We start from the raw sequence: 12148 nt of genomic DNA, 5'->3' as shown, positions 1-12148 counted from the left end.
GTAGCGTGATCTCTCGTTGTCGCGCTCGTTCATGTCGGAGCGGTTGTTCTTTGCCTACGCCCCAGTGCGCGGTGGTGTTGCCGGTTTCCTGGGCAGCTTCTCGGTCTTGACACGAAGCTGCTGCTCCACGGGGGCACGGTTCTCTCGGAGAGTTGTTGGCCTCCTCTTGAGCTCCGCGAAAAAACCGGGCAGGGTCCCAGCCCCTAGGTCTGGGGTGTCGGCATCGCGCGTTTCCTGCACCGCCTGCAGGTCTCGCAAATGTCGACGAGGAGGAGAGGGCACCTGGCTCCAGCCGTCGTCCTTTCTGGGCTCGTCTTGCTCCTCGTCCTCTCTGTGCATGGCGGACTCGCAAGAGCTCCTGCTGGACGAACCGGCAAGTGCCCGCCGAGGTCTGCCGTCACCCACCGCGTACTGGCGTCCGCTGTCGTTGGGACGACCCAAAGGTGGCCCGGCGAAAGCTCCGCCCTGGACGAGGGTTGGGAAGCCGCGTTCTTCGTCTTCGGGGTCCTGGTGACACAAGAACGAGCGTAAGCTCTCGTGCACCGTCCCAGGTCGCGGCGGCCGGTCCAGCAAGGCAGTCAGCGTGCCTTCGATCGACATACGAGCCAGCGAAGTGGCAGGCAGGTCCTCCAGTTGGTCGACCTCCTCGGCCAGGCCTCCTTCCAAGATCTCCGGCACCATTCTCACGACCTTTTCGTAGTCGGTGAGACTCTTCCGCTCTGGCTCTTCATTGACGATGACTTCATCCTCTCCAACGAAGCTGGTTTCATTCTCGACAACATCGGACGCGCTTGCTTCGCATTCCTTCCTGTCCGAAGGCTTGGCGCTGTCCGATGATGACCGAGCTTCGCACTTGAGAGTCGTCGTCGTTCCTGGTAAGAGGCTCACCGTTCGAAAAGCGCCGGGAGACGGGTGGTTCCGTCGAATTTCCGGCAACGTCGCACCGACGCTCGTCTTTGTCAGCCTCGGGCTGCGCCGTGAGAAGGGCAAAGAGTTCCGGAAGGTTTGCTTGCGTGTTGGACGGCGAGCTGCTGGAACCGATGCTTGTCGGACCGAAGGACAGCTTGGACTGGAACTTCCTTCTCCAGTAAAGATTCGGAGCAGCGACGGTCGACATGTCTCGAAGCTGGCCAGGACTGTGATGGGGAGTACAGGGGAAAGCACCGGAAGCTTTGGCACTGGCAGCCAGAATGGCAGACGTGGAACGATTTCACGCGAGCGAGACACGCAGTTCACGACCTGCCTCCGCATGCAGAGATCCAGCCAGCGAATGCCGTCAGGCCGCGTCGGGGCGGAGCACGTGGGCGCGCGGGCTCGTGGCCCCCGATGCCGCCTCAGCTTTCTCTTCTTCGAAGACGATGGCGTGCTCTTCGTTGCTTCCTTCCGGCTGTGGCTTGTTCTTGTTGTCCAGCCATGGCTCATATACGTACACCCGCTATGGAGTGAGTGAGCGAGAACTTTAGTGAGCTCTAGTAATAGTTTTTCTGCTGCTGCGGCGGATTCTTAAGGGTAAGCTTCCTCCTTGTGTCTTCCCCGGAGGTCATCACCCGCCGCTATGGAGTATTGGCTAACAAGCAGGCGGTTTTACAAGAGTTTTTAGCATGTTTGTAACGAAGATAGAACTTGTGGCGTAAGAGCGCGGGTGCTGATGAAAAAAAAAGGTTGTAGAATTGAGAAGAGTTATTATTATTTCGAGATAAAATTCATTTGCCTCATCCGTCGCGTTCGGCTTTCTGCGTCGTTTTTTTTTCTAGTTTGCATGTATTAATGGGTACTTAATTATATACCATTTGAGCTATTGAAGATATCCTGGCGGCCTGGCCCGTCTTGCCGAGTCGACTACTTGGGTGAGAGGGTATGTGCCCACTTTTCTTGCGCCTATTCCTGACTTGTAGCCCAGAATGGACGTGCCATTGAGACACGGGGGTTTGGAAGCCTTATATGTGCGTATGTCTGTCTGTACCCTCCACTTCTCGTCGATAGTTATATATCCCTCTAGAAGCACCATTTATCGCCTTTGTCCTCGTGGCGTAGGCAGTTGACTGCTACTGGTGACGTCCCGCGTAGAATCGACCGCGTGATTAGTGATATTGCGCATCTCGCCAAGCTTATCTGGCGCCGGCAAAACTTCTAAATGTGTGCGTTGCTCAATTCTCTGTAAATTGCGCGATACCTACATGGACGCAGGCAACCACTTCGTTTTCTTCGTTTCGTGATGAATTGCTGGAGCTTTTTTTTTTTTGATGCGAGGGTAAATGCCTCAAGACATACAGGGGTATGGGATGGGGGTGAATAAGGATGATTAAATGAATGAAAAAAGATTTGCTGTTCTAATGAAGCCCAAGAGGGATCGATAATGCTTCACTACTTCACTACTCGTAATGCGGTAATGAATAGTAGAACTCAGCAGTCTGATTACCGAAGGCTTTAAGCCTTTTCTCGGAGCATGGGATTTTTACTAAGCCTAAAACTTCTTCCGAGTTCTTTATAAGAAAAAGGCAGTATAACCACTGATAAATAAATAGAGGTTATTTTTTTCTAAAAGAAGAACCAGATTGGTTCTCGCTTATAGGTCTTGGCGCTGTCCTAACCGTCGGGGCGGTTAGTCTTGCTGTTATTTATGGTATTTGCGGATTCGCGGTGGATTTATATAACCTCTCCCATAATCTATTGCTCTCTGTTTTTCGCTAGTGGTAGTGCCGCATATCGACGGCAGGGGAAAAACAAAGCAGGAATCGCTCCCCGAGTCTTGGTGCTGAACGTGCGATCTCCGATTACCCCTGTCCTGCTCCAGCCGATTCCTGCTTGTGCCTGTAAATTTCCTAATGTCATCATCCCCGCTTAATTTTTGTGCCTTCCTCGACTAAGCTTCCCTTCCCTTGGCGCCCGTTCTGTTTACTCCATTATACACACTCCACGAATGAGCCAATCAGGGAAAAAAAAAAAAAGAAATTACGTGCTCCCAGCGTATCAACGCGTCGGATTCGAATTTGTGCATCACGGGTGCAATGTCGATTGAGTGCTTTTTCTCTCGTGCCTCGTTTTTAATTTTTTATTTAGTTTGACAACTGCGCTTAACGACGCGTCGCTATTACGCGTGAATGCCGCTGCTTCGACGTCAGCGTCGCGTGCTTGCGACCGGCAAACGCGGCACGGTTATTCGCGTCGGGGCACCAGGTTTTTTTTTTTTACGCCTGTTTTTTTTTCTTCTGTCCTGGCGCGTGTGCAATTTGTCGGAGAACGCAGTGCTTACGCGGGTCTTTTACAGCCTTGTCGCCAGCCCCGAAAATAGCCGCGTTATCGGACAGCCATTCGACCTTTCTCACTTCGTCACGCGCAGCTACGCCGCTCCTTTTGATAGCTTCTTTCTTTCTTTCTTTCTTTCTTTCTTTCTTTCTTTCTTTCTCTCTCTTTGTTTCTGTCTGTTAGTCTGTCTCTCTCTGTCTGTCTGTAATGGTTCATCTCGAACACTGCTTTCTTGCTCCCTCGCGAACAGAGATAGTCGTTTCACAGCACGACTTAACCCAAACGTGTTCGGCCCAACCCAACATGTGACCTTCACGGCAGAGCGCGCAGTCGTTTTTAGTCCGACTCGAACGCGTTGCAGAAGAAAAGATAAAAGAAAGTAACCGGTTAGAATTACAATTCGGTCACAAAAAAATACAAATGTAATTATATACACTTACCAGTTACACTACCCCGCGCAAGTTGTTGAACAATTTACTAAAGTACAATCGATTGCTTTTCTGCGGGCACACTTCCCTCCCGCAGCTTTTCTCGACGTTGCGCAACGAATGCAGTAAATGTCACCAAGCTGGCTGGCTCCTGCAGCTCTTCAACCTTCCGTCGCGAGTCTCTGCAGCCATGCAATCGGCTGGCTCCTGCAGCTCTTTAACCTTCCGTCGCGAGTCTCTGCAGCCATGCAACTTGCCGTTTATTTCCTCGTTTACGCGCGGCGACACAGCGGGAGCGAATGCTGAAAACTCGTTCTCCATGTGCGTGAGTCCAGCGAAATTAAAACGGCTGTATTCTAACGTGTACGAAACACATTGCCTACGAGACTGCAGGGCTATTCCGCGACTCTCGCGTCTGCGCGAAGCGTAGCGCTTCATGAGTAGCTGGGACTCAGAGAATAGCGCCCCCGACAGGGCCAGTGGAAAAAAGAAAATACTGAAGAAATTTGACGGGAGCGATTCCCTGGGAACGATTTCTTGTCTGCAGTGGCCGTCGCTTGCGAATCACGGCAGTGACGGTTCAAATCGTCGCGCATCGTCTGCAGGGGGAGCGTTATAACACGAGGAAACGAAGGCTGCATGAACGCTCCCTTGCCTGGGGCTTGCCTGTCTGAACGTACGGATCTGTGGCTCGACCGCAGGCGTTTGTGGTGCAGTTCTTGCCAAATTCAATTGCTCGAAGCTGCGTCGCCTTTTGTAGCTTTATTTTCGTCGTCAGTAAGCTAACTGGTGACGGTGCCTGCCGCCCATGTTTAATTGGTTGCTGAAAAAAAAATTTAGTTACAACTACCTTCACCGAATAATACGTGTAATTCGACCAATTACGCAATTACCTGAAAGTGCAATTTGATAGCGATTATAAATGATTGCGTGGAATTCGTCACGTGGTTCAAGTCTGGTTCTTGCGCACCCGCTATGCGGGCAGAGCTACGACAAGGCAAGTAAACAAGTGCACGTCGATTTTTTAAAAAGAATGCTGCCGAGAACCAAGCATTCTCGGCCAATACACGTGGACTCTCAGCGGTAACGTGCTCGGCCGGCAGTGCACGGGGACAAAAAGGTGGGTGTGGTGTGTGTCCGCGGAGACTCCGCTTGCCAAGGCTGGTCACGTGACGTCATGAACGTTCTCTCCTAGTTTGAGCTCCTTCCTCCATAGCTGCAAGCGCTGTGATTCGGTCAGCTCGGGAATGACGGATGTTCATCAACCCAAAACTTTGTTCAGCTGGCTTCGAACGACTTTCTGGCTCGACAAACGTCAACAAGTTATGGCGTTGTGAATGCAGTAATTCCCCACTGTTTATATGCATGTGCGCAGACACATTTGCTTTATACTTTTTTTTAAAAAAGAAAGTAAGATCGCTTCGAAATTTTGCGCGATACGTGGGAGCCGGATAGAAGACGACGTCGCAAGCACGTCTGAGACAACGAGTCCGAAGATTATAGCCAAGTCCACGTAGCTATACCCAGCATTCGCAGCCGTAGCGGGAATGCTTGCTAACGAATGTAGCGCCACAGTTTCCTCTAACGAATTTTGTTGGAAGAGAGACGCTGTACGTTTCGGCCAGCTTGGGAGTGATGGTCATGTGTACACGCCCACTTGCCTAAACTATCCTAAACGTTCTCCACTTGGCTTCAAATGACTTTGAGGCTTTGCAAGTTGACCGTTTTCAACATTACTGTCGATCGAGCGCCTCGACATTGAATGCCTCTACAACGAAGTTACCTGTATAACGAAGGAATAATTCTGTCGCGGTTCTAGTGTGAGCGATGCGGTGCGCTACATTTACAACGAAGTGACCGTTACAACGAATGATTTCGGAGGCCCCAAGCAATTCGTTATAAAGACGTTCGACTCCATACGTACATCACTATAAATGCAACAGTTCGCTATGGTTATGCGCGTGCGTAGAAATCGGTTAGCTACGTGCGTTAAGAATTTAAAAGATAATATAGGTACGATTCCTTGGAAAATAGAAATCAACAGATAAGAACCGTTATAGATAAGGCGGCAACAAACGTCTGAAGCCACAAGTTCGAAGATAACGACAAATTCCTTTGTTATCAATCGTTCCCATGGTTGCTGAACGAATAACAGCGCTACGCTGCGAAATAATCTACGCCGTTAAAAGTGATTAAGGGTGTAAATGTCTCTATGATTCCCACCCTTACACCCTTTGGGTGTAAGTTGAAGTTGAAGTTTATTCATAAGCAAAACATAGGTACATAAATGTAATATATAGACGAGGGTCCCAAAGTATTGATACTGAAAACGGGACCCTCGGTTAGTAGCTACAACAGAATTGTAAAATTGTTGGCAGCGTAACAGTGGATAGCACAATAATATATTAGTTGCAAGAAAAGCAAATGATAACGAAAGAAAGAAAGAAGAAAAACCCAAAGAACTATGCTCTAATCGATGTAGTATAAAAGAAATAACAACGAAAGTGACAAAAATTATACAATTGTTAAAGGCAAAGAGGGTGTGAGTTATAGACCGGTTTACACCCCTCTTCACGGTCGAGGGTGCAGATTATTTGAGAGTGTACGGAATGGCCTCAGTTAACTTAAGCATAGCAAACTGTCATGTCTTTAACTCAGTCGCCACCTTTGCTGGGGCCTTCGTATATTTATCCTGGAACAGCGCCGGTTCCGCTTTCTTTCTCTTTTTTTTCTTTTTAGTGCGCGAGCACCGCCGGTGCTGTTTGTGTTTCTTCTTTCTCGCCGATTCCTCGCTCGCACGTGGGTCCATAGTCTGCGCGGGACGGCCTGTGTTTTCCTCGAGTGGAGGACGCGTTAAGAGCTTTCGCACCTGTTTGCACTCTGCTTTTCTTTCTTTGTTCTAGCGTTTGCGAGCTCGATATAGCCTCATTGCGACTACCCGCCGATTGCGCAATGAAAATAGACGACGGCCGTTTGTGGAGAAGAGAAGCGCGCGCACCCGACGCGTATAGCGCAAAATTTTTTTCCGGCAGATCGAATGCGCTCGCTAGAATCGACGTTTATTTATTTATCTATTTGTGATACCCTCAAGGTACACAATTGTAAATTGCAAAGGGGACGGGCGAGAATACATTCCGAGAGTAAAAAAAAAACATACAGGATTAGTTCAAGGAATTCGCAGTGCAGGAAACAAAAGCGATATGAAAAGAGAACTAGTAATTCATTCATAACAGACACTTACGTAATATGAAAATACAGAAAGAGCACACTCTACCAAGGAGACAATGTTCACGAATAAGTACGTGATTATGCCATTTGCCACCATACATTATTTTATGTTGATTAGTGCATTCTTAAAAAGAGTGGGGTCACTGATGCTTACTAATGATGTAGGTAGATTATTCCAGTTGACTGAAGTCCTAGGAAGAAACGATTGTGAGCACGTGACGGTGTTATGACGGGGTGCGTTAACTTTATGCACGTGATCGCGACGAGCCGTTAAGCGAAGCGTCCGTGAACGAAAACGATTATTTGGTGTTTGTTTCGCGCGAGGCTGTCAAATTTGGCCAGAGATCGCCAAGTCAGTGGTAGCGAGTTTTCAGAGAGGCGATGAATTGCAAAGTGTGGATGTAGCTTGGCGGCGTAGGTGCCTAAAAAATACGTTATGTGTTTAGGCCTCAAGCGCTTTATTAGGCCTAAGACATTACGTTTAAACCCTAAAACATTGTTGTTCTTTTTTAGGCCTCTACACCTATGTTTTGTGCACCTAGCTCTACTCAGGGGCTGTGAGCAAGTGAAAACTTTTTTAAGAAGCAGCTTTGTAAGAAGAAGGTTATGGCAGGTCTGCTATACCTACTGTCTGCTGTTGTCAACAAAGTGACTGCCCCATTAAAAAAAGCTCATTTTGCTTGGCCTTGACCTCAGTCTCCTGGTAAATGGAACTCTTCATAAGCGGAACTTATTTACCTGGTCCCTTGAGGCTCCGTTTAGCGAGAGTTCACTGTATTTCAATTCGCCAACTAGCTGTGCGCCATGAAGCTCAAAATCCAAACAAAAGGGCGAATTAATGAATTGCGAAAGTACGATTGAAGCGGCTTATTCTCTATATCAAGCACGTGAAACTTACTGACTGATATTCACGTAAGATAGGACCCTCATAACGAACTGAAAACTGGATATAGCAAACTCGAGGCGTCCGCTGTCAACGCCATCAAGCCACTTGCATGCCGGGAGATAATTTTATTGCTCTTTTGTCATGGGGATCAGGCGCAGGAAGAGATTGTCGCCTACAACGCATATTTAAATAAATGTATTCCTTCCTTGCCCTTATTTCTTCACCCTGGATAACAGATCCGTATATAACGAATACAGCGCAAGGGTTCGCCTCAGCTCATTACAGGCGAGTTCGCGTACATCGAAATACCTGATATATCGAGCAATCTTTAGCGCATGAGCCTGTTCGTAATAATTGGGCTTTGCAGTACATTGTCTCTGTGATGGGCCTTTTCTACTCATCCAGACTGAAACGGATTTGACTGTCGTCTGCTTGCCGTCTGCTTCATTCTCGTCGTCTGCACGTTCATTCCGCAGTCTACGTGTACTTGGGCAACTACCGGGACCTGCAGACGTTGCTCATCGCCATGAGGATGCGGGGTCTGACCGACAAGGCCGAGTACTTGGTCATCATGATCAACCACGACATCCACTCGTGGGAGGACTTCAACTTGAATTTTTTCGGTACGTCTCGCACGTTCTTTTTCCCCTCAAGTTTCTCTCGGCAGGTAAGCCGTTAACGCGAGTAGCTAAAACATACTTCTGTAGATGATTACCATACAGCTCACTGTACATACCTAGAACAGAAGCGTAGCTTGGCGCAACAGAAAACTTGCATAGTTGGCTATGACTATCAGCATGATGTACTTTAGCGCGATAGACATGACACAAGGCGATGGTAACTCCATGCGGGAGCGCTACGCTACTGCTGTGAGTGTATAGAATTCGTATTCGTGTTGACCCTGTAAGGGTTGGGGTCGGGCATGAAATATATGGTAGCTGGCCCATGCCGTCGTCCAACTCATCCACGCTGAGGACGTTGTTGAAGGGAAGGACTCGTTCTTATCGAGAACGAGGCATATGGGATTTATTTACAGTATCTACATGAAGGGTGGAGAATGTTACAGTTCATCAGTCTAGCATGACTGAAAGAGAATGCACACTGAACAGCCGACAACGGCTGCTTAAATACACTCTGTCCTCCCTAGATCCATAGTGGAGGGAAAACGGCCGTTCAGCCTTTGACCAATCGGAGCGTCCAATGGCATTGTAGTCGACCCGCCTTTGAGGGGGAGGGTTTACACACTCACGTCCGCGCAGGTTTCACTGAACACACCGAGGTGAAAGCGTTTCTCGCACACGGAGGTCTTGACCCAAACAGGCGCCTCTTGACCGCAGAGTTGACCCCGCAGACAGTGGCCGCCGCGTCTGTCCCTTGACTGTGACGGCTTCTCGGGCCCGTGCGACGGCACCGCCAAAACATCTTCCAGGAGTTCCCCCGCGCCAAACAAACCGGGACAGCGACGGCGGTTCCACTAAGAATACTTGGTCCGCCGAGCGCGTCTAGACATACTGGCGCCGCACGGCTGTAGGCGCGGCGCATTGTCGTCCTTACAAAGCGAGTCGCCTCAGCGGGCTGGGAGGGTTCGGAGGTCGGTTCTCCCTAGATCGCCGCCCCCCGCAGGCCGATCGTAACAATCCCGTTTTACGTCACGCCTGTCGCGCTGAGAAACAGTAGCTCTATTCCATCTCCTACGTTTAGACGCTTTTACACGCAGACAGCCGAAAGGACAAATGGCATATGGGCTGGCTACTAATTGGAATTTACTTGCACGTAAACAGTATGCTTATATATACAAAAACCTCACTCCTTCAAACACGCGCCTGAGCACACCTATAGCCCGGAATCAGATAATCTGATGCCAAGCGTTTTCATTGCATGACACAATTCAGATGACAGGAAAGCACTGAGGTGAGCACAGCGCCACCCCTGGGCCAAAGAGGACGTTACGCATCGCCATATAGAGTTTGTACGAAGCGCAGTGACTACTTTTCGTCGAGGGTGAGTCGCTGCCTTCCGCTTTCTTGAGTCGAGGGGAAGTGCTAATTTGATGAGCGTTCCGGAACGCAGGGGTCACGTGAGTCCTGTACGTTTTGTTTACCTGTGCTTGAATGTAACGCGTTTAGCTTCTCTATACTAATGCCTCCCCCCCACTATGGGAGAGTCAAAACGAGCCGTTTACTGCGCGTGCTTAAGGTGTAGATGCGAGATCAATCGCGTGCGAAGTCGCACACTTTGTACAATTGTGCCATTGTGTTCTCTTGCGCTCTCTGTCTGTCTGTCTGTCTGTCTGTCTGTCTGTCTGTCTGTCTGTCTGTCTGTCTGTCTGTCTGTCTGTCTGTCTGTCTGTCTGTCTGTCTGTGTCTGTCTGTCTGTCTGTCTGTCTGTCTGTCTGTCTGTCTGTCTGTCTGTCTGTCTGTCTGTCTGTCTGATCCAATATCTTGAAACCGTGTCCCACTGCCGTTCCACGCAGGGAAGGTTCCCGAGAAGGACATTCGCGCCCTGAGTGACGCGTGCAGTCAGCTGATGGTGATCCTGCCCAGGCCGCCCACTGGCGACTCGTACTCGGAATTCATCGAGAAAGTGCGAGAGTACAACCAGAAGGAGCCGTTCAACTTTCCTCCTGGACTGGCCTCCTTCAAGAAGGTGCGCGCTCTCTCGCGCGTCTCCCTCTCGCTTCCCTCGTGCACTATATCGAGACATCGCGTGATCTCCGGCCGTCATTGGATGCACCGGGCCGCGGCACGGGCTCGTTTATTATATTCGGCGACGTTCGAGTTGTCGCTAGCACTCGCACCTAGACACGAGCGCAGGAGGGTGCATTCGGCCGCAAATGTTTACGGGACGCGGTTTCCGCGGCAGATGTGAATTTCTGCGGGTCGCATGAACCACTACGTACATATTGAAGATTCGAATATGATGCAACGAGCCCATTTTTTTTCTTTTTTTTTTGTGCGGGAATTCAGCTTTTTCTCAACATCCGTGAACTCTTGCCGCCAACTGTAAGATGGAACAATACAAGACTCTGTCCGTACCCGTGTATTGACTCTAGGGATTCACACTGGATAACATGGTAGGGGCGCCACGAGTGGCTACGAGTGGCCATGAGTTTTCGAAAGGTCGGCCGTAAACCGATCAGAGCGGTGGGGATTCGATGTCGACACCAAGTGGACATATTAGGCACTGAAAGATCAGTAAACATCCATCTGTGCACGCATTTTTAATTATAAGGTTGATTATTTGGTCTGGTATACTGCTGCCGATGATTACTCGTCGAACAAGGATATAGTGGTTTGGGCGAGCTGATATCTGAGGACGTTTCGTTTTGTCTCGAGAACCTCCCCCAATTCCTTCCCACCGTCTCCTAATTCTCGCTTTTCTTTTACTTTTTCTTCACTCATTCTGAGTTGCGCCACTGTCACCTATACGACAGTATACGCAGCAAAGCAAACACAGTTAGTCGCCATTCTAGTTGGCATGAAGTGTAGGAAGTGCAGGTCAGCAGGGCGAGCAACCGTATAATATATAACGGGTAGTCTATTATAGCAAGAGAAGTGGGTTCCAAAGGAAGGGACCAACGCTACGCTTTACACACCTCCTCCCCGGCCTCCCCACACCCGAATACAGTTCATTGTTGCCTCAACCAAAATGTCAGCTGCATCCCATAGGCTCTGGAATTCACACTGCCCTGTGTAGTAATCGACACCTAAAACAGTGGATGAGTGAGCGAGAGAAACAGATTTATTGAAATATAGACTGTGCTTGTGGGGGGGGGGGGGGTTCACTGCGGTTGGAGGGCCTCTTCCAGAGCCCCACTAGTGTAAAATATATTTTAAGTGTGCTTTCATCCTGACGCTCCGCGCTACACCTACGATTTCGTGGTCTATCGCTGGTTGCGCTGTCCCAAACTTTTTAAGCTACGTCTTTCTCTTTTTTTTCTTATTGTGTGAGTTCCAGCTTCATCGGTTAGTAAGTACTGGCTTAATGCACTGATTGCTTGCTTTCCTCTTCATTGATGGCGATGAAGTGCTGTTCCTGCTGTGCATCATCGTGCCTTATGCTCAAAGTATCTAAGGCAACGAGCTATGGAAAGAAGAATGATAGGTGTAACGTTAAAGGATAAGAAAAGAGCAGATTGGGTGAGGGAACAAACGCGAGTTAATGATATCTTAGTTGAAATCAAGAAAAAGAAATGGACATGGGCAGGACACGTAATGAGGAGGGAAGATAACCGATGGTCATTAAGAGTTACGGAATGGGTTCCAAGGGAAGGAAAGCGTAGCAGAGGGCGGCAGAAAGTTAGGTAGGCAGATGAGATTAAGAAGTTTGCAGGCACAACATGGCCACAATTAGCACATGA

The 12148-nt window shown here is 49.1% G+C and overlaps 1 protein-coding gene across 1 annotated transcript in view; it reads left to right on the top strand.

Moving 5' to 3' along the window:
* LOC142590044 (receptor-type guanylate cyclase Gyc76C-like) overlaps positions 1–12148 on the top strand; it is a 316503-nt gene that overhangs the window by 264868 nt on the left and 39487 nt on the right. Inside the window, exons 6-7 of the mRNA XM_075701876.1 lie at positions 8265–8411; positions 10262–10434. Coding sequence (XP_075557991.1) covers positions 8265–8411; positions 10262–10434 — 320 coding nt within the window. The remainder of the gene's footprint in view (positions 1–8264; positions 8412–10261; positions 10435–12148) is intronic.

This window comes from Dermacentor variabilis, chromosome 8, assembly GCF_050947875.1.
Source record: "Dermacentor variabilis isolate Ectoservices chromosome 8, ASM5094787v1, whole genome shotgun sequence".
Taxonomy (NCBI): Eukaryota; Metazoa; Arthropoda; class Arachnida; order Ixodida; family Ixodidae; genus Dermacentor; species Dermacentor variabilis.
The sequence above is the reverse complement of the archived record's forward strand: the minus strand, read 5'-3'. Positions and strand labels throughout refer to the sequence as shown.